Source organism: Pinus tabuliformis, chromosome 9 (assembly GCF_031772625.1).
Source record: "Pinus tabuliformis cultivar Carrire ecotype Pingquan chromosome 9, CPIR1, whole genome shotgun sequence".
Lineage (NCBI taxonomy): Eukaryota > Viridiplantae > Streptophyta > Pinopsida > Pinales > Pinaceae > Pinus > Pinus tabuliformis.
Genome location: NC_142307.1, coordinates 132105408 through 132126243, shown reverse-complemented (window position 1 = coordinate 132126243; position 20836 = coordinate 132105408). Strand labels below are relative to the sequence as shown.

The window sequence follows — 20836 nt, the reverse complement described above, 5'->3', positions numbered from 1 at the left end:
TCTGGTGGAATAGCCACCTTTTGAAACAACGCCATATATGATTTTATTCAAGAAAAAAGTAGCCCCCACTGGCTTCTCACTCAGCTTCTTCATAAAGATTCTGGTCAACAAGTAAGTATGTTTAATGTTTATGGCCCTGTTTTGCCAGGCGAAAATTTTTTTTTTGTTGGAATTCGCTTCATTCTTTCCTTTCAGAGCAAAATCTTGGAAATATCATTATTGCAGGTGACCTGAATGTCACCCTTGCTCTTGATGAGAAAAAGGGAGGCTCCATTGTCAGGGACCCTGCCAGAGAATGGGTTGAAGATATAATGCTGGGCTGGGATCTGGAGGATATTAAACCATCTTCAGGTAAATACACCTGGTCCAATAGAAGATTAGGCCCCAATCACATTGCTGCCCGTTTGGATAGATTCCTTGTCCATTCTTCTTTCCTGACATGCGGTCTAATGGCCACTTCTAAAATTCTTCCAAATCTCACTTCAGATCATAAGCCCATCCTACTCGAGCTTTCCCGAGATGGTAATTTCGGCCCCATTCCTTTTCGTTTCAGCCCTCTGTGGATTCAGCAAGAAGGATTCCAAGAGGTGGTTTCGGAATCCTGGAATAGACCTGTCCAAGGCTCTCCTTTCTTTGTATGGGAAGAGAAAATTAGGGGCCTAAAAAGAAACCTTAAAGAGTGGGCTAAAACATTGAAAACCCCTACAGCCAAAAGAAAAGAAACTCTAAACAGTCTTGCTGCTCACCAATTAAATATGGAGAATAGTCCTGTATCTCAAAGTCTTCTCCAAAAAGAAGTCAAGCTTCAAAAAGAGGTTCACAGATCCAGCAGGGAGGAGGAAGAATTTTGGCGTCAGAAGTCTAGGAACCTATGGTTGCAGTCTGGAGATAGAAACACCAGCTTCTTTCATAAGCAAGCCGAAGCCCGTAAGAATTTCAAATCAGTCTCTGAGATCCAATTCCAAAACACTGTGATTAAGGACTTTGAGGGCATTAAGAGAGCTGCTTTCTCCTACTTCCAAGATCTTTATTCGGCTCCTGAAGAACCAGCCATTGATCCTCATGCCTATCCGATTGAATTAATCCCCAAGTGCGTTCATGATTCGGATAATGCCATGTTGACAACTCTGATCAACATGGACGAGCTTAAGAAAGTTCTGGACAGCATGGAACCTGATAAAGCCCCAGGTCCAGATGGGTTCTCTGTCAGGTTTCTTTTGACTTGCTGGTCAACAATAAAAAAATATTTATTGAGAATGGTCAGAAAGTCCCAGAACTGTGCTAAGCTGGGCGGTGGCATCAATTCGGCCTTTCTCGCCTTGATCCCAAAAGAAAAAGGAGCCTCAGACTTCAGCAGATTTAGGCCCATATCCCTGTGCAATTCCAGTTATAAGCTGGTCTCCAAAATTATTGCCAACAGGCTTAAAAACATATTGCCAGACATCATCCCTGAAAATCAAGGCGGATTCATAAAAGGAAGAAAGATATTGGACAACATTGTGCTGGTGCAAGAAGCAGTTCACTCTAGCTGCCAAAGAAAAGAGAAAGGTATGGTGATTAAGCTCGATCTGGCTAACGCTTTTGATAGGGTGAGACATGATTTTTTGTTCACCGTGATGAAGAAGTTAGGCTTTTCAACAGACTTCATAAACTGGGTGAAAGCCTGTATTGCCTCTCCATGGATCGCGCCGCTGGTCAATGGCCGATCTACTGACTTCTTCCAAGCCTCTAGGGGCCTTAGACAAGGTTGTCCCTTGTCTCCACTTCTCTATGTTGTTCAGGCCTCGGTGCTTAGTTTCCAACTCGAACACAATCAGCAGATTCAAATCCTGCCTGGCCTCAGAACTACTCACAAGGTGAAAGACATTAACCATGCCCAGTTCGCCGATGACACCTTGTTGCTCGGAGGAGCCAGCATAATTTCTGCCAGATCCTTCAAGAAGGAGCTGGACATTTACAGGTTGATCTCGGGCAGCAAAATCAACTATCGTAAATGCTCTATCTATGGCTGGAATTGCTCGATCAAGGAGCTGTCAGATATTGCAAGGCTTTTAGAAATGGATGGAATTCGAAATTGGGAGTCATTTAAATACCTCGGGATCCCAATATTCAAAACTAAACCTAAAGTTGCTCATTGGCTGCCTCTGCTCGATAAGATAAAGATTAGAATCCAAGCTTGGGGTGCCTCTTGGCTGAATAATGCAGGGAAAGTCATCCTTATGAAATCGGTCCTTATAAGTATGCCCCTATATCAAAACTCTGTTCTCTTGGCCCCCAAAACCTTTCTCAGCAAAATGGACAGTCTGTTGAGAAGATTCCTGTGGGAAGGCGGGAATAACAATGACAGAAGGATTCATTTAGTGAATTGGGAAACTCTCAAGAGACCACTTCTGGAAGGAGGCCTCCATCTGCGTAACTTGGCTGCTCAAAATCTAGCTTTGGGTTCCAAGATCCTTTGGAATTTAGTCTCTGGAAACTCTAGCTGGAGTAAAAGAGTCATTTGGAAGAAATACTTCCAAGGGCAACGCTTGAGATGTTTAGATAAGCCTCCAAGATCTTCAAAAGGCTCTCCGATCTTCAATCTCTGCAGTTCTGCTAGGGAGCAATTCATCCAATATCTTTATTGGATCCCTGGTAATGGGAGAAAAATCAAAATCTGGGAAGACTCGATATTGGGTGATCAACCATTGAACCAAGTGGAAGGTCTTGCAAATATCAAAGGCTGGCTTCAGTCCTGCAATCTGCATACTCTGTGGGATATTTCGAACTGGAAGGAAGCTCCTGATAGAACCTGGGATTGTTGGAATCTGGGGGAGGTCCCCATTATGCTGCAGGGGGAAGCTTCTTTGCTATTAGATCTGCTTCAAGGCAAATCTCCATCAAAGGCCACTTCTAAGGACAAAAGAGGCTGGGGCTCACTCTCCGGCTCTTACACTGCTGCCGAAGGTTATAAAAGAATTATGGCTGTCCCTTATGCTCCTCCTAATCCAGCTCAATGGAAATTTATATGGGATTTCCCCTCTCTCCCCAAAATTGACTTCTTCTGTTGGACTGTTGCACACCAAAGCATTCTCACCAGAGATAATTTGCGTAGACGAGGGATGGAAGGGCCTTCCAGATGTTCCCTTTGCTTGTCCAACGAAGAAACTGTCAATCATCTGCTGCTGCTATGTCCCTTTGCTCAAGTAGTCTGGAGGGGAGTTCTGATGTTAGGCCCTGCTAACCTTGATCTCCCAGATAGCATTCCCTCTCTGCTTCGAAATTGGGCCAGTTTATCTCCCTTCTGCCTTAAAAAAAAAGCCTTCTTAAAACAAGCTGGATGTGGATCCCTAAATTCATCTGCTGGAAGCTGTGGTTGGAAAGGAATAATAGAATTTTCCGAGGAGAAAGCAGCACTTCTATAAGAGTTATCTCTAAAATCAAAGCTTTACTGGGCGAGGCTTTGGAAGCCAATACTTCCCCAAGGAATGAAACGAGCCTGGTCAAAGAGGAGGAGCAATGGCTAAAAGGTCTGGTTCCAAATTTGAAGGAAAGGTCCATCCCCCCTGCATTTGCCCATGCCAACTGGGAGATTAGGCTGGAGGAACTGGAGTTTATTAAGTGGAGATCGGCTCTGGATGATCACAGTTTATTCTTCGACGGGGCCTCTAAAGGAAACCCTGGGATTGCTGGCAGTGGTGGGGTTCTTCTGCGTCCTGGAGGTGCTCTGGATTTGCGGTTTCATTGGGGTCTGGGAATTGAAACCAACAATAGAGCGGAGGCTCTAGCATTGTGGCAGGGGCTGAAGCTGGCGATTAACAGGAATATCCTATCTCTCTCTGTCTTTGGAGATTCTAGACTCATCATCCAATCGTTGATCCATCCCTCGACCTCCCATCAGGTCCATTTAGCCTCTATTATCAAAAAAATCCGGCTATTATTGCCCAAATTCAGAAAGATCTCCTTCTTCCACATCTTAAGAAATCTTAATTCTCAAGCCGATATGGAGGCCAACCTAGGCTCCCTCTGCAATCGGAGATCTTTGGTGGTCAACTCGATTGAGTCCACCTGCTCCATCCCTTAATGGTTCTGCTGGCCGGATTTCCTTTTCTAACTGTTCTTTGGGCTTTCTCTGTTCTCCTCAATACCCTGATCTACGGGATTTCAACCCTCTGTATATTCAATCTGCTTAAATGGTGGTCTCAGGCCTGCGTTCATTCTATGTTGTCTTCCTATCTTCGGCCCTGTTTCCAGTCGATGAACTGCTTCTCAAAAGCCCACAATGGTCCTTCAAGATGGCACCGCAGATCCAGTTTTGACCTTTCCTATGTTCTCAAATCTGAAGGCTGTTTCAGCATTTCCAGAGCTTTTCTCCTCCGAAAGGTTGCATTCTCTGTGAGAAGTAAAATTGGGCCTTGCGTTGGAGCTCTTTCGCTACAGCAGCCACCAAAGCAGTCGTGGATAGCCAGTTTCTTCTTCCATTCAACCGCAAGTAGCACTTATGTATTGCACGATCAAGAATTGCCTGGGAAGTCCTCTGGCCCCCGCGCGTTGTTCCATATTGGTCTACAGTAAATCATCCAGCTCTGAGGGTTTTCTTGTCAAAGCAGACGCAATGTTCAACCTCTGACTCGGTTCACCTTGCTGACCGGTAGTTTTCTGATAGAGGGGCGAACAATCCATATCTAAACAGCTACCCTGAGAATCATTCTCTGACTTGCTGTATTGTATGAGCCTGCGGCAGCTTGTTTGCCGCCCAAAATAAAAATAACCATTATAGTAAAAAAAAAACATCTGCAACGTTATTATTAATTAATAATCTTACTTTATGAGAAAATTCAAAAAATAAAACTTTATATTAACTTAATACAAATTCATATAATATATTGTTCGAAGTGAAAACAATTCTTGTACTTAGAAACGATGTTAAGTTTTTCCTCTTTATATTTTTAATTGTTTGTTTTTTGGTTTTTATGTGGTTCACAGTCCCCAAAATCAGTGACTGCTACGTCAATAGAATATTTGTACCAATAAAATTTACTCGAAATAATCGCATCTTGTCGATTCAATCGCAATCCTGACCCTCAGAGTGTGGAGAGAATTGAACTCATGTCTTCTCAATATTAAAGATGCTTTAACAACGAGAATTCGATCATTAAATTAACCCTTAAAAATACTATAATTATAACTATATGCCTTAAAAGATAAAATTATGAAATAACTTAACAACTATATTTATTTGTTTTTTAAAACTTAATAAAATTTGTGTGTTAAAAATATATTTTATTTAATAAATAAAAACTTTACTGTAAAATTTTATTTATAAAAAAATAAATTATTAAAATATAAAAACAGTTAAAAACTTAAGTAAATTCATTTTTAACCCTTCAAAAACGTATTATTATCCTGCCGCTCACATTATAACGCATTAAAAAATGCATTGATTTTCAATACAATGCTTCACTATTCATTCCGCTGATTTAGGGTTTCCTGAGACCATTGGAAAACCAAAGCCACGATGGACGCGGAACAGGTTCATGGTTGTCGTATCATATTAACGGCAAGAACGCATTGAACATCTGATCAATATTAAGTTAACCAAGGTATGGTGTGTTAATTAATTAGTAAATTTTTTAAGCACATAATTTTTTTTTTTTTCAAAAGGTGGAAAAACCTATCATAATAATTAATTTTTTAAGCACATAATTATTATTTCAAAAGGTTTTGTAATGTTGTTAATTTTTATTTAATTATTTTGTATTTATTTGAATTTTTTAAAAGAAAATTAAGAGTAATTTCATTTGTTTTTTTAAATTTTAACGAAAAAAATTAAAAAGAAATGTCTCTGAGTTGTATATATTTTTAGAGTTGTTCATATTTTTTAAGTCTTTAAGGTATATTGACATTTAGTTAGAATTTTGGTAGATATTAACTACAATGCTATATCTTTAATACATAAATTTTATATATTGATATTTGAGGAAAAATTGATTCTCATCCTTAATTCTTATTAATGAAATTTGAATTAATAATTAAATTAATTCAATAAAATTGATAATTAAATTTATTTTAATTAATTTATTTATAATTAAACATTTTAAATTAATAATATAAAAATAAAAATATAATGATTTTTACACTGTGATTTTATGCTGCTTAAAATATTTATTTTTAATACAAGAATGGATACAACTCATGATAAATTTTTCAAGACCATTACATGACACAAACTTACTATTCCATTAAATCTTTATCTTATTTTTGCACAAAATTAACTCTAAGAAAAACTAAAACGTCAAAATTAATTCAATACCCAAATTGAACTATGAGAGTGCAAAGGTGAATGAGGGTTGTTATGAGTGTCTCACCCTCACAACCTTTAACAATAAAAAATAAATAAATAAATAACCAAACATCTATAATGAATTCCATAAAACAAAAGCTTCTCCATGCATTTTACCCAATCTTCATTTAAGTTTGAAGTGATATGCCTTTGATTATCAAACTTTATATAAAATATAAATAAGATTATTTTTTTAAACATGATTATTGGTTTTAATATTTAACTTAACACTATAACGTTGATTATGTTGGTAAGAAAATTGTTTTTTAAACATGATTATTGGTTTTAATATTTAATGTAACACTATAACGTTCATTAGTTGGTAAGAAAATCAACATATTGAAGCATGAAGTAAAATCATATGATATGATTTAATGATTACCAAGAGTTAAATTCAAGTTTCAATAATCATGTTAATATCGCACTTTCACAATGCAATTTTTTAATATTTACATTTATATTCCTAACATTGGGTTTAATATTCAGTATACAATATTGAAACGACCACATAATAGTAAAGAATAACTTTGTAATTGTTTACAATGAAAGTGCTTTGATCTTACATAGTTTTAATGGTTGTTACATAGATTCGGCATCTCTTATTCCATATTAAAGTTACTCGAATGCATAGCTTTGTACCATATCGAGAATGACTAATTGTCATAAAGTTACAAAGATTTATGTCATGCATATACATGGCTTATTTTTGCAAAGTCATAAACTTTTATTATGCCATTTAATAGACATTACATTTGATTGAAAATTTAAAGATAAAAAAAATGACGAAAAAAATAATATTACATAAAAATAAATAAATAAATTAATTATAAAAAATTTTATTAAAAAAAATTATATACATTTTAAAAAATATTTAATAAACTAATTTCAAAATTTAATAATCAAACTAATATTTAATATACTAGCTTCAAAGTTCAATAATCAAACTAAAAATTAGCAATGTGGTATCTTCACTAATCGGTTCAATAATCAAACCAACCTGCCAGAACGCTAGCTATCCGGCCTTTTTCACTTATCCTCTTAGCAATTTAGGGTAGTAAATGCAAGTTGTTATCACTGATAAAATTTCTCGTGCATTTGTTTGATAGCCAAATTCCAAACAGGCTTATCGATTTAGGATTAGATGCAATTTTTTTATTAGTGGATTCCACTTGTTTGATGTCCAAATTCCAAACAACCTTGACCCTTATTGATCACAAGAGCAGGGACGTGGCTTTTCCCTTTGACTGGTCCTAGGATCTGTAGGATACGTTTTCCCGAAATAATTGGTTCGCATGTTGCAATCTAGGTCCCTTTCCCTGCTTTTGGTCGTGTTGCCCACTCTTTCGGTTTATTCATCTGGGTCTTCTTCCCTCTTCCTACTCTGCATTTTCGTGATCACAGATTCCACTTTCCTCTCAGACTCTAGGTTCTGATCAACCTTATTTTTCATAAATAGGTTCTGATCATCCTTATTTTTCATAAATAGAGTCACCCATTTGAGTTTTTGCTCCCTTTTCCGCTCTGGTGGCCATTTTGTTTTTAATTATGTCTGCAACGTTGTGGGGTTCGAACCAGGAACCTCTGCAGAAAATGCCTCTTGGGTACTCTACCAGTGTGAGGGCTTCGTCCCGTCATCGTATGAAACATTGGGAAAGTTGGAACCGGTTATCTTTGTGTTATTGATTCTTCATAACCCTTCAAACAGGAAAAACCCTTTATAACCCCAGAAAAAACGACTTCCAACTCAATAAATACTTGACAAAATATCTATGAAATAACAGAGGGCTAAACAGATATTTGACAAAATATCTATTAAATATCAGAGGGTTAAATAAATGATTGACAAAATGCTGCATTTTATCTTTTTCCGTGCATCAGATTTGAGCTTTTGGGGTTTTTGAAGTTTCTCCACTGTGTAAGTTCTAAATAAACGGTTTTTCATTTAATTATTTGATATTATTTGCGGGTAAACTTGTGACAATATAGCAAAAAGTCCATATGATCTCACATATTTCTCTGTTTGGGTTTGCTAAAATTCGGGGCTTTTGTCTATTGATCAGTAATTTCTCAGGTTAAGGGAGGATCTACGTGGAAGTGTCTGTTAGAAGCAGCAGGAGTGGATCCGAGCTATCTAACTTCGTCATATCAATGATCAGGTGAGTGTTCTGACTTTTATTGTTCTAATGCAACATTATTAGAAATGATCTGATTATGGTTGACCCATCGAGGCTTGCTTGCGTATTGAAATGGGCTGCTTGTGGTGCTTTCCTGGTTGGGGCAGTTGTAACGTCTCTGGAGTTTAAAAGGAAACACTTGAAACAATTCCTTATCAAGTTTGAGGTGGTAAATGTTTATCATTTGGCATTTTAGCAATAAAATTGCAAAAAACTGCTCTTAGAGGTTGAATAAATGGTGATATGTGTTCTAACCTGCGTAATTTTAGGAAGTGAGTTTGGTCAAGTTGGTATACAGCAAGACACTTGCCAATCGGTGCTTACTTATATTAATCCCTTGAACTCATTTTAGTTGTATACTTAGTCACTACATTTGGCGATTTTTTTCCCAAAAAAATAGAAATTAGCTGAATCTCAAGCACTGGCAATTAAATTCTCCAGATTTGCCCTGAATCTATAGGTGAATCCATTATGGACATGTTTTGAGTCTTGACCTTTTACTTTGACATATTTTTGGATCATATTCTCTTTGCTAAACTTAATGGCGAGTTTTATCATATTCTTTTGCATTGGAGATTTTTTTCGGAATTTCATATGCTCAAATTCAAACTCAAACGAGAACCAGGGGACTTATTCAGCAGGGAAGCAGGCTTGCCTTTGATATGACCATAATTAGTTGTTAATTCAGTTGCAGCTCTCTTGGAACTTTCTAGCAGCAGCTATAGGAGTAAGTCTAGCTGTTTTAGTTCATTGCTGAAGCTTTTGCAAGTGTATTCAATAGTTGAAGCATATTTGAAGGTGCTTAGGGCTCCTGCAGATATCTTGTATATAAATCTTTATTTTGTATATAGTAACATATTGGCCTGTTGAAAGCAGGCCTCCATCTGTATGAGTTCTGAAATATTAGTGTCTTCTTGTTGTGACTGCTTTACAATTTTACCCCTCTGGTTGACAACTTGACATTGATTGCTTCAGTAATTGTTAGATTGTTTGAATGAAGAATCAGACTGCAGTTCATATGTCTTGCTTCCTGCATGTGGGTTTTGTTGACCTTGTCCGAGGCTGGAATGAGAAACCATAATTCGATTTCCTTCATTTTGACTTTAATTTTGTTGATTTTTCTACTGCATTCTATGTTTTTTTTTTTAACAAGGTTGGGTAGTTTATATATTACCAAAAGCTTTGATGGAGCAAGCTCCTATTACAAAAGACTGTACCATGAAAAACCTTTAAGCCATGAGATAGGAACGCAATCTTTTCTCCTAAGCTTGTGTTCAAGACTTCATGAATTTTTATGTGTATTCTAGTGTACTGCCTAACAAACTGACCTACTAGAAAGAGAAATTTGCATGTCATGGGCTCTCTGACAGCTTTTCAAGGCTTGTAGACTGATTGCTCCTGATTTGACTGGTTCTTCTTGTCATAATTGTCCGAGTTCTCTCCTTCGTTGCTCGAAGAGTTCTCTCCTTCATTGGGTTGAATTCCATGTGATTTGTTTGCTTGTTCTTCCTTTGTCTCTGCTTTCTGCTCCGAATTTCGCTGTGCATCTTTGATTTTGTGTTGCCTGAGATGCTTCTTCTTTTGCTGCTGTTGTCCACTTTCCTTTTGGCATAAACGGGAACTGTTGGATGTGTCAACGGATGAGGTTGTCAGAAGATTAGCGGCCAAGATTAATTCGCAAAGATTGGGATCAGGGGATGTACGGTGGGGATTAACCAGAGGCGCTGATGGAAGAGGAGACTGGAGGAGCCGTCGCAACCGTCGATGGTTGAGATCTACGGTCATCGGGAGCGAACAAGTCCGCATGTTAACCGAGAAGAAAGGTGGGATTAAACGCGGAGATGGTATATCGGGCAGGTTATAAACCATAAGTGGTAAAAGGGAGGGGTCGCCCGATTCCATTGACCGAGCGACACGTAGCATCGGAGGAGAGAGAGAAAACCGCTTTTCGGGCGGGTAATCTCCGTGCTTGTTGTCCGCCTGAAATCGGTGAGAGCCATCCGATCCTATGTGTACAGATCGATGGTGGAGATTGTTCGCGCATATTTGAATGGTCAAGCTAATCAACGACTGTCTAATCGAGCGCTCGACCAACAATCTTGATTTGATTGGAGATCGGAGAAAGGAGGGAGCAGCGCTACGTAAAAGGTTTTGGAGTGCGGGCCTGATGATAATAATAGATGCAAATGAATGATTTTTTGAAGTCCGGATAAGGCGCACGGGCTGGTTTTTCCCTTGTAAACCGATAGAGCTGAAGTCCCTGCGAATGAAAAATTTGAAGGGGGGCCAACGTTTGGATATATCAGTCAAGAAGGAGGGCTAATATAATGAGAGGGGTAGATGGAGGGTGTGGGTGCTCATAAGGGATTTGCGCTCGTTGAGAGGAGGGAGAGAAGGGAGAAAAGAGGTACGAAGTGAGCAAGCTGGGTAAATAGAAGGGTGGGGGCTTAAGATGAAGTCTGCATGCTGAACAGAGGAAACACTGTTGGCTATTAGAGAGGACAGGGAGGATCTTTGAAACCAAAGAATCACTATAATAACATGGAAAATGGAGATTTCCTCGCTGAAATTGCTGTTGCAATTTTTGTGAATGTACCCTCTGTTCTTATAGTGCTTTATCTCAGCCCGAAACCTGCCTTCGATGAGATAGATTGCAACGTAGTTCTTGTGACTAGGATCAATGTCTTCATTCCTGTTGTTGCTCATACGAGAGTCTGAAGTTTCATGCTTTTTCCTTTGCTTTCCCATGTTTTCCTGGTTGTTGCTGCAGTGTTGTGTCCTTTGTTGATTTATAACTGTTGTTTTTTGATTTATTGCTTTTCTCATTATGATTTTTCCTTTGGAATTGGTTAGCTTTAAGCTTGTGGTTTTTGCTGGTTATTAAGGAACTGAGCTATGGTATTCCTCCTGGTTTTCACGAACATGCCCTTCATTTTTTTCACTGCTTGGTTTGCAAAATAATCTGCTTGTTGATTGTGAATTCTCAAGACATGTCTATAGATTACATCGCTAGAGCCTTCCAAGTTCTTCCTGATTCTTCTAAAGATTCTGTTCATGTGCTCATTGCTTGGTTTTTTGTTTCTTGCCATTGCCTCTATTATTATGGCTGAGTCTCCTATTATGATGGGATTTTGGATTTCTTTTTTTTTATTATTCTTGTTCCCATCAACAAGCTGTATGCTTCTGCCTTATTATTTGAGATTTGTCCCAAGCCCCATTCATAAGTGACATTTTCTTTCCCATCAGGATCGAGGATTATTCCCCCTGCCCCTGCCTTTCCCGGATTATGCTTTGAAGCCTCATCAAAGTATAGACAATATCTATTCTGATTTTTCCTCCAGTTTGTTAGTTCCTCTTCACTCATTGTTATTTAACATATAACTTCTGTGCTTGTCTTCCTCTGTCCTCTTTGCCCATTATTATTTATTATGGCTTTGCTGAGCCAATCTCGCTCTTCCTGTTGAAGAGTTTGATAGTCTGTTGGAGCTGTTCCTTTGACATTGAGTATTTCAGAAGTTAGACCCCATGTTTTTGAAAGGGTCTTCCCTATCCTTGGAATTTGATTTTTGAAAATGCACTTGTTTCTTGTCAACCAAATTTGCCAACATAGAACCACTGGAATGCATTTCCATATCCTCTAAATTGTGGCTTTTTTCTTTGTTGTGTATGGGTAGGCTTTCTCAAAGGTCTGAAGGAAATCCGGCAAGGGCTTTTCGAAATTTATTCTTATTTCCAAAGGACTTATCAGTTGCTGCCAACATTCTTTGGTGAAGATACATTCTAGGAAAAGATGCTGAATATTTTTCTTCAGCCTGCATGCATAATGGGCATCATGTTGGACCTTGAAAGCCTTTTTTTCTTAAGTTTTCACTGGTCAATATTCTCCTTTTTAAAAGAGTCCAGATGAACATTTTTATCTTAGGCAAACTTTCTGATTTCCATGCTATTTTCCAAGAATCCCACTCCTGTTGATTTGGATGTTCTTAAAGGATTTTATATCCAGTCTTAACTGTATAATGTCCACCGTTTGGGTCCTAGAGATATTCATCTTCCTCATCATGGTGGATTGGTGCTGCCCCTTTTAATAGCTGTCTGATTTTGCTCCATTGCCCTTCCAGGTCTGTCGGGATTGCTGAGATTCTCCAGTCTTGCCACTTCTTTTGGTTCCATAAAGAGATTGAGTGTAAAGTATTGAAACCTCTACCTTTCATCCACTCTTGTATGTCTTCAATTTCTAGATGAGTCTGAAGTGGTTCTTTTCCCATGATTCTGTCCTCCCAGATTGAAATTGTTTTTCCATTGCCTGGGATTTTAGAAATGTATCTACTCATTAATGGAATTGTTTTTTTAACCAGCTTCCAAACTTGGGTACATTGTCTTATTGGGATATTTCCATTAAGCAATCTTTTCCTGGTGCCATCCATATATTTTGATAAAAGAGTCTTTTTCCACCAGCTCTGTTTTCCTCTAATTAGTCTCCATATTATTTTCATTCCCAGTGCTGCATTCATGAGGCCAGGTATTCCTATTGATAGTCCTCCTTGTTCATAAGGGAGAACTACTTGCTCCCACCTAACCAGGCTAAATTTTTTGTTTTCTTGCTTCCCCCCTTGCCACAAGAAACTTCTTAAGATTAACTCCATTTGTTTGTGGGCACTTGCTAGAGCCATGATTATTGCATATTGGTAAATAGGTAGTGCTGCAAGGAGTGCTTTGATTAGTATTACCCTTCCTGCCATGTTCAGCTACATCATACCCCAACTTTGTATTTTGTTTTTCATTTTTTTCAATTTGTTTAGTCCATATTTCTGTCTTCATGTTCTCTTTTGAAATTGGAAGTCCCAGATAGAAGAAGTGTGTCCATTTTTCCTGTACAGGGATGTCTAAGATTTGTGAGATCCTTTGCATAGTTCTTGGGGGGGATATTCCATCCATATATCCTGCATTTTGCATTGTTTAATAGCCCACTTGAAGCCTGTAAAAAATCATCCAGAACTTTTTTGAACCTCCTTGCTATTATTGTTGAAGCCCCTCCCAGCAGCAATGTATCATCAACAAATAGTGAGTGGTTTATTGTTTTAACTCCTTTTGCTATTCTGATCCCTGTGATGTTTATTTCCTTTCTTTGATTTTCCAAAGCCCTGCTTAAAGTTTTTGCCATTATAATATATAGGAAGGGAGAGAGAGGACAACCTTGCCTAAGGTCTCTTGTGCTTTGAAAGAAGTCACTAGACCTTCCATTTATGAGGGGGGCAATCCAAGGAGTAGAAATGCATGCCTGTATGACTTCCATTATATCTCTTGAGAAACCAAGTTTCTGGAGGACAACCATTAGATATGGATGGCTGACCCTGTCAAATGCATTAGCCATATCTAGCTTGATTATGAGGCCTTTTTCTTGCCTTAGCATACTAGAGTGTACAGCTTCCTGTACAATAATTACATTATCTATGATTTTCCTGTTGGGCACGAATCCTCCTTGGTTTTCAGATATGATTATTGGAAGTACTTCCTTGATTCTATTTGCAATTATTTTTGTTATTATCTTATAAGAAGAATTGCAAAGAGAGATAGGGCGAAACCTGTTGAAAGTTGAGGGGTTTGCTTCCTTTGGGATTAGAGCAAGATAGGAAGATTTTGTGTTGCCTCCTATTTTTTTTTTTGAAGACATTCTTCACCATTCTTAAGAAATCCTTTTTGATGGTATACCAATGAGATCTGTAGAATGCTATTGTGAAACCATATAGCCCTGGGGCTTTGTCTAGATGCAGGCTCCATATGGCCGCCACTACCTCTTCTGTTATGGGATCCTTGCACATTGCAGCATTTTGTTCTTTTTGAATTTTTTATTGTGTGCTTTAAGAAATCTTCACTCTCAGCGATTTCTCCATTGGCTGAGAGTAAGTTTTTAAAGTGCTGATAAACTGCTTTTTTTAGTTCCTCCGCACCTGTGACCTCTTGGCTTTCGACTTGAATTTTTTCTATCTGGTTTCTTGCCCTTCTTATTTTCATTGTGTTGTGGAAAAAGGATGTGCTTTTGTCCCCTACCTTGAGCCACAAACTTCTGGATTTCAGTCTTGCCTCTTCTTCTTCTTTCTTGTTTTCCCTATATATTTCCCAGAAGATTTCCTTCTCTCTTAGATAATCTTGCTTGCCTTCTTCTCTGTTTTCTTTTTCAATTTGCATGCTTTCCATTTTCTGTTGTAACTCTTTTTTTTTTTTTAATATTTCATTTGCTCTTGCCCATTCCTTTAATTTGGTTCTTGCAGTTTTTAATTTTGTTTCCCAAATATACTGAGGTGATCCTGTTACTCTTGGCTCCCACGCTTCCTTGACTAGTTCGCTGATTTATGTGTTGCTGTCCCAAATTGAGCTGTATCTAAACAAGAGCGGACCGTGGTTTTCCATTTTGCCCATGACTATTGTCACCGGTTTATGGTCAGAAGCGGTGGTGTGTAAAATTTTTGATTTTATGGAGCTATGCACTGCTACTATGTTTTCTTGTATCAGAATTCTATCCAGCCTTTCTTTTATGTTGCTTTTGCCCACTCATTTATTGCTCCAAGTGTATTTCCTATTGCTTGGCGGGATGTCTATTAAATTGCGTTGTTCCATTATTTCTTCTAGAATATCCCTGGGTGGGTTAGTGTGGTATGTTCCTCCAAACTTTTCTTCTCTACTTTTTACCAAATTTAAATCTCCTCCTAGAATTATTTTCCCAGCTTGTATTTCTTTTAGTGCTTTTTTATGGTGGCCCAGCATTGCTCTTTTTCCTTGTAGTGATTTGGGGCATATATATTTATAACAGTGTACCTTTTTTTTGTGCTGATTTGCATTAGATCCGTTTGGATCCAATGCTGGTCTTTTTTTGTATTTTCTTAACTCCCAGGTTCCTTTTTCCGTATTGTGCAAATACCTCCAGACGCTCCTGTTGCCTGTATTGCTTCCCCTTCATAATTTCTGTTTTTTTTTTTTGATATTTTCAGTTTCTTGGTTGTTTGTTTTTGTCTCTTGAATCATAAGGATATCTGGGTTTTCTTTTGCCAAAATGTCTCTTGTGGCATTTTCTTTGACGGATGATCCCATTCCTCTGCAATTCCAGGAGACTACTGTCATTATTTACTTGTTGGGTGGTGCATGGCTCCTTTCCCTCTTTGCTGGCTCTTTTCATTGTTTCCTGTGCTCCTTCCTAAGAAGGTTTCCAGAGGTTGATGCGTTCCAAATGCCATTTCCTTTGCTGCTGCTTCATCCCTGAGTTCTTTGTTTGTCTTTCTTCCTGCTTTTTTTTGATATTCTACATTTGGGGGTGCTTCCTTTGACTATTTTCTGGTTAGAATTCTATCTACTGAGGGGGGGAGGGGTGTGAGAGTTTGATACCAGAGGGGATGAAGGGGGGTTGGGGGTATGTTGTGGGGATCTAGATCTGGATCTGGATCTTGGTCCAGGGGATGGGGGAGCTGAAGGATCCAGAGGCTCAAAAGGATTAAGGCTAGCAAGAGGATTATTATCTTCTTTGGGTGATGAGGGATGGAGATCAGAGGATGTGGAGGGTTGCGAGGAAGATAGATTTGGTTGTTTGTGGACTGTCTTCTTTCTTTTAACCTGTTCCCATTTGTTTTCTGGATCTTCACTCTTTTCATTTTCATTTTTTTTTTTTGTACATCTATTTGCAAAATGACCATATTTGTGACATACCTTGCATTTGAAGGGGATTTGTTCATAATCCAACTATTGTATGTGCGTCCACTGGTCCACTTTGATTTTGATAGCTTCTGGTAGCCCTTTCCCAAGATCCACTTCTACACAGATTCGGGCGCATGCATGCATATTTTCCTTTGGCTCGCATCTGTCTATATATTTCCGAATTGCGTTTCCTATGGCTTTGATTGAATCATCCCCCCAACAGTGAAGGGGAAGGTGTGGCAATCTAACCCAGACGGGGAAGACATTGGGTACATCCATTTCTGGGTCGAAATCCGGCGTCCATCTATTTAGATACAAACCCCTTGTATCCATAAAAGAAGGTCCATTCCTGAAAATCAGATCTCGATTCTCCTTGGTTTCAAAGTGAATGGTATAGTAACCTCTTCCACAAAACCTGATTGAGATTTTTCCATCTATTGATGCGGTCCAGTTCCTTTCTACCCATTTTTGCACAGTTTTAGGCGATGGCCATAACCCCTTAAACTGCCCCACTAGTCCACGCTCCGCCAGAGAAAGTGCTACTCTACGGGGAAGGGCAGGAGGAAGTGAGATTTCAGGAATGTCTTCCAATTTTTTAACAAACTTGGTGACTGATGGTCTGTTCTTTGCTGGGCCCGTTGCATAGATGAGAGAGGCAAAAGCTTTTGCTGTTCCTTCATTTTCTCGCTGTTGATCTGAGAGAGGCTCACCATCCTCTGATGCGTCCATGGTGCTCAAACCCCAGCAGAAGGAGGCCGCTGAGGGGCAGCTGCGAGCTTCTTGCGGCATTTGCTGGCTAGGGCTGCGTAGCTCCTTCAGCAAGCAGTGTGCGTTTCTACTGCATTCTATGTTGAGGATGTGCTGCTAGGATCATTTGAAGGGGGAGCGCAGTTATCTTAAGTTCTCTTAATGGTGTCATCACTATGTCACATCCAAAAAGTTTCCTTTGTTTGTTTTAGTTTCATGAATTTAAAGTGGTTTGCTCTTCCTCTAAACATTTTTATATCAATTTTTCTTTTAGAAGTGGGTAATTTTCTGAAAGCAAAATAAGGTGTAGTAAAAATTAACTTTTTTGAAAATTGTATTTTTCTATAATTTAGTAAGATTTATGGAAGGCAAGAACCATTGATTTGATTTTTTGATTTTAGATACATATATTAATTGTCAAGGAAGTTATTCTATTGTGGAAGTTATTGACCTGATCAATTGGTCCCCTGTTAGTCTCTTGTAGTCGAAAAGATGGGACGTTATTCCTGTTTTATCCTTCCATGTGAAGAGTTTGTACGTATCAATCAAGTTTCATGTTTGCAATAATACAATAGATGACTTCTGTTTTGACTATCAAGGCGGATGAGTTGTTTGTCAGAAGAGAATGTTTTATTTCCGTGAATAAATAAAAAAATAGAAACCACTGTCGGGTTATTTTATTAGATAAGCTCACTGATACAATCAGTTTTGCAGAATGTCAGAGCAAGGCAATTTAGAAGCAAGAGGATTGCTGTATAAGAACCTGGCTGGTGTGCCATATTATGAATCTAGTAATTTGACAAGGGACGAACATTCTCATGTCCATAGTGATTTTAAAAAGGAAATCCTGTTTGTTGATTGGAAGCAAAATGATAAATCAGCTTTGAAGTATGCTTACAGTGACGATGCGGAAAAGGACACAGTTCATTCTATCAATATGGATTTCATGGCAGAAAACAAAAGGGATCCTGAGGCTTCATTCTCTGACACAGATGATTCTCCGACAGAGGATTTGAGAAATGTGCTTGAAGCCAACCTGAATATAGTCAATGCTAGTACACAAGACTTAAACATAAATCTTTCCGAAATAGGAGATGATTTCTCATGCAAAGACAAGAAGAAAAGGAAGAAGAAGCGCAGCAAGGGATCTCCACGAAAGCCTAACCAAATTTTCGCTTTCAATCAAGAAGAACGAAAAAAAATAGAGCAGAACAGGTTTCCCTTAGACACAAGGAAGTCTTCGATAACCAAAACTTTGTGTAAGAGTGCAACATTTTCAGGCTCTGCTGGGGATACTCAATCTTCGAAGAATACACCGAATACAAAGGTGAAAAGTTTGAGAATGCTATTGAGAATGGAGCCGAATCTCAATATCAATATTCTGATGGAAAGAATTCCCTTTACACTCGGACTATATCTTTCCCAGTAAGGCATTCTTGTTTCTTTGCAAATGTATTCTAGCTTTGGCCTTTGAAATTGTCTTACAATTTTGAAGTGATAGATGACAGGATGTCTGAAACACTCTAGAAAGCAGTTCAAATCTTAGCATAAAGCTTTTTTATTGTAAAGGCATTCGAACTCTAGCATAAACATTTTGTTTATATGTTTGCACCGAGTATACACTTTGTTGGTATGTTGGAACTGTTGCAAAGGCATTCTTGTTTCTTTGCAAATGTATTCTAGCTTTGGCCTTTGAAATTGTCTTACAATTTTGAAGGTATAGATGACAATTGACAAGTTGTTTGAAAAACTCTAGAACCCATTTCAGATCTTAGCATAAGCTTAAAGGCATTCGAGTTCTAGCATACACATTTTGTTGATATGTTTGCACTGAATATAATCTTTGCTGGTATGTTGGAACTGTTTTTATTGGAATATTTATGTGCACAAAAAATTTGTGGATTTTATATCATATTTTCTTTTTCACATTATGGTTTTTTTAATGCATTGTGCTTCCAGTAGAAATATTCAGGATTCTAGGCAAAGTATTTAACCATTCAGTTTCAGAACTTTGCTATTGGTTTTCTTATTTTTTAACCAAGCTGATAAATTTTCTTCTACACATTCATCAAGAACCAATGCGTTAGTGGTTTTTTGGAGTTTAGAATTGTCTGCAATAGTTGTGCTATTTTGATTCCTTTTGTATCATTTTGCAGCCTTCATTCAAAATAGTACCTGCAATACGGGGAGGCCATGAACAGAATGGATTGGGACCTAGACCGAAACTAGGTGTGAAGTGGGCCCCTGATGTCCAAGAACCTCCATGTAGTTCTGTGTCTCACACAGTTAGAACCTGTCATCGCCACCAATCAAAGAAAAAGGACCATAAGCATAAGCAAAAATTGAAATTGGGTCATGGAGGTGAAAGTGTCAAAACTGATGAGCAGCACCTGTGCAATTCCAACATCAATACCGAGAGTGTTCCTGAAAGGTTAACTTCTTTGTCCATGTTCTATACATGTTATTTTCCAACATATGACTAAGTGACCGGTTTTTAATGATCACTGGACTTTTGGAGATAAGTTTGTGAAAATTTATGTGCAGATTGCATTCTTCCTCAGCACAACATGCTGGGAGCAGAATATTGTTGGACATTTTGCCTTCAAGAGGTTGCACATCAATGCCTGATCAAAGTCACTTTGTGGCAAGAAAGGATCCTCTTTTAAATGTACAGACAGGAGAGAATGATATTCCAAATAACATTCCATTGAACCCTTCAGAGCATTGTTACAGAAATGAAGTAGTTGATTTTGCAGCAAACTCTACAGATGATCTTGTGACAAAAGTGAAGGGCAATTTCTCAGGTTCAGATGCAGAATTTCCACTTCTTCAAGATTCTAAATGTGCTAGTTCCTTTCTGCAAACTTTTCAGGGTAAGCAGCTTTCATTTGCAGAGGCTTCTTGATAATCTATGGTGTCTACTCCATTATAACTGTTATGATGATGCTGTGTACGGTTCTATGTTGCTTATAGCAATTTGGCTTGTTTTTCTTGTATATTTTGAAACAGCCAGACAAGGATATTTAAAGTACAGCTAAGATTGTGATGGTATCATATTAATAACTTATATATGTGTTGGTCTTTTCTACTTACCATAAATTGCCTTTTTAACGTCATTGTTGACAACTTATCATTAGGAATAGATATCGGTCAAAGTTTTGGGTACTTTCGAGACTTTTAAAGTCTTTTGGTAAATACAATTTGTACAAAGTAGAACACAATCACTTGCTTTAAAATCAATTCTTAGACGCCATTTTGGGCATTGTGATACTAAGTTTTTACATTGAAACATTTAAAAATTTAAAAAATTGTTGGTGTTGGGAATCATGGCAATGATAACTATCCCTCTACTTTCTTTTCTTTGTTTAATGCAAATATTCTAGGATGATGTTTTCTTTTTATAGTTAGAACAAAAATATTCTATGTTGCAGGCGGGGGGGGGGCGCGATCTATACACCCCCCAAAAAAAAAACCTGCATACACACTTTCTCCATGTTTTAGCAACTTGACAACCTTCATGTTTTAGGAAACGTCTCCAAACTATTGGGTACTTCATCGGGGACTTGCTGGCTGTTGAATGGAGTTAGGAGGAAGGGTTCAATTAAATTTAGAGGTGCACTAAATTTAGCAGGGGACCCATAGGTGGGCCAAAGGTGCAATTTACACTTTATTCATTATTTTGACGTAGGAAAAATTTAATTTCCTATAGTAAAAAATTTGAGTGATCTCAACCATCCATTGAGATCTATTCTCAGCAATTCAAGGAGATGGCGGGCCTAGGTCAACTTCAAAGGAGGAAAAGGGCACAGACTTGGCTCATTATGCACTATACAACTTGTGTATACAACTCAGTAGAAAATGGGTTTTCAGTTTAGCGCCTAGGGTTTTCAGTTCAACACAAATAGGGCAA

The 20836-nt window shown here is 38.1% G+C and overlaps 1 protein-coding gene and 1 pseudogene across 2 annotated transcripts; both read left to right on the top strand.

Annotated features, from left to right (window-relative positions):
* The first annotated feature begins 449 nt into the window (after positions 1 to 449).
* On the top strand, positions 450 to 4554 carry LOC149147449 (uncharacterized). Its single transcript, XM_089441839.1, has 4 exons — positions 450 to 1210; positions 1589 to 2946; positions 3426 to 3880; positions 4186 to 4554. The coding sequence occupies exons 1-4, from the start codon at positions 450 to 452 to the stop codon at positions 4552 to 4554; spliced, it is 2943 nt and encodes a 980-aa protein (XP_089297965.1).
* A 3447-nt stretch (positions 4555 to 8001) lies between these two features.
* LOC149147448 (uncharacterized) lies at positions 8002 to 20018 on the top strand (annotated as a pseudogene). The gene is made up of 5 exons (XR_016263478.1): positions 8002 to 8237; positions 8383 to 8478; positions 17641 to 18351; positions 19083 to 19357; positions 19471 to 20018. The product of XR_016263478.1 is annotated as an uncharacterized LOC149147448 (transcript).
* Positions 20019 to 20836: the final 818 nt, after the last annotated feature.

What these genes read in the sequence shown, in the direction of transcription:
- LOC149147449 (XM_089441839.1), top strand. Translation starts at nt 450, where the DNA reads ATGGCCACTTCTAAAATTCTTCCAAATCTCACTTCAGATCATAAGCCC. An exon ending in CTCTTACACTGCTGCCGAAG is followed by an intron (nt 2,947 to 3,425) that starts GTTATAAAAGAA and finishes CTAAAATCAAAG; the next exon opens with CTTTACTGGGCGAGGCTTTG. An exon ending in ATCCCTCGACCTCCCATCAG is followed by an intron (nt 3,881 to 4,185) that starts GTCCATTTAGCC and finishes TGGTGGTCTCAG; the next exon opens with GCCTGCGTTCATTCTATGTT.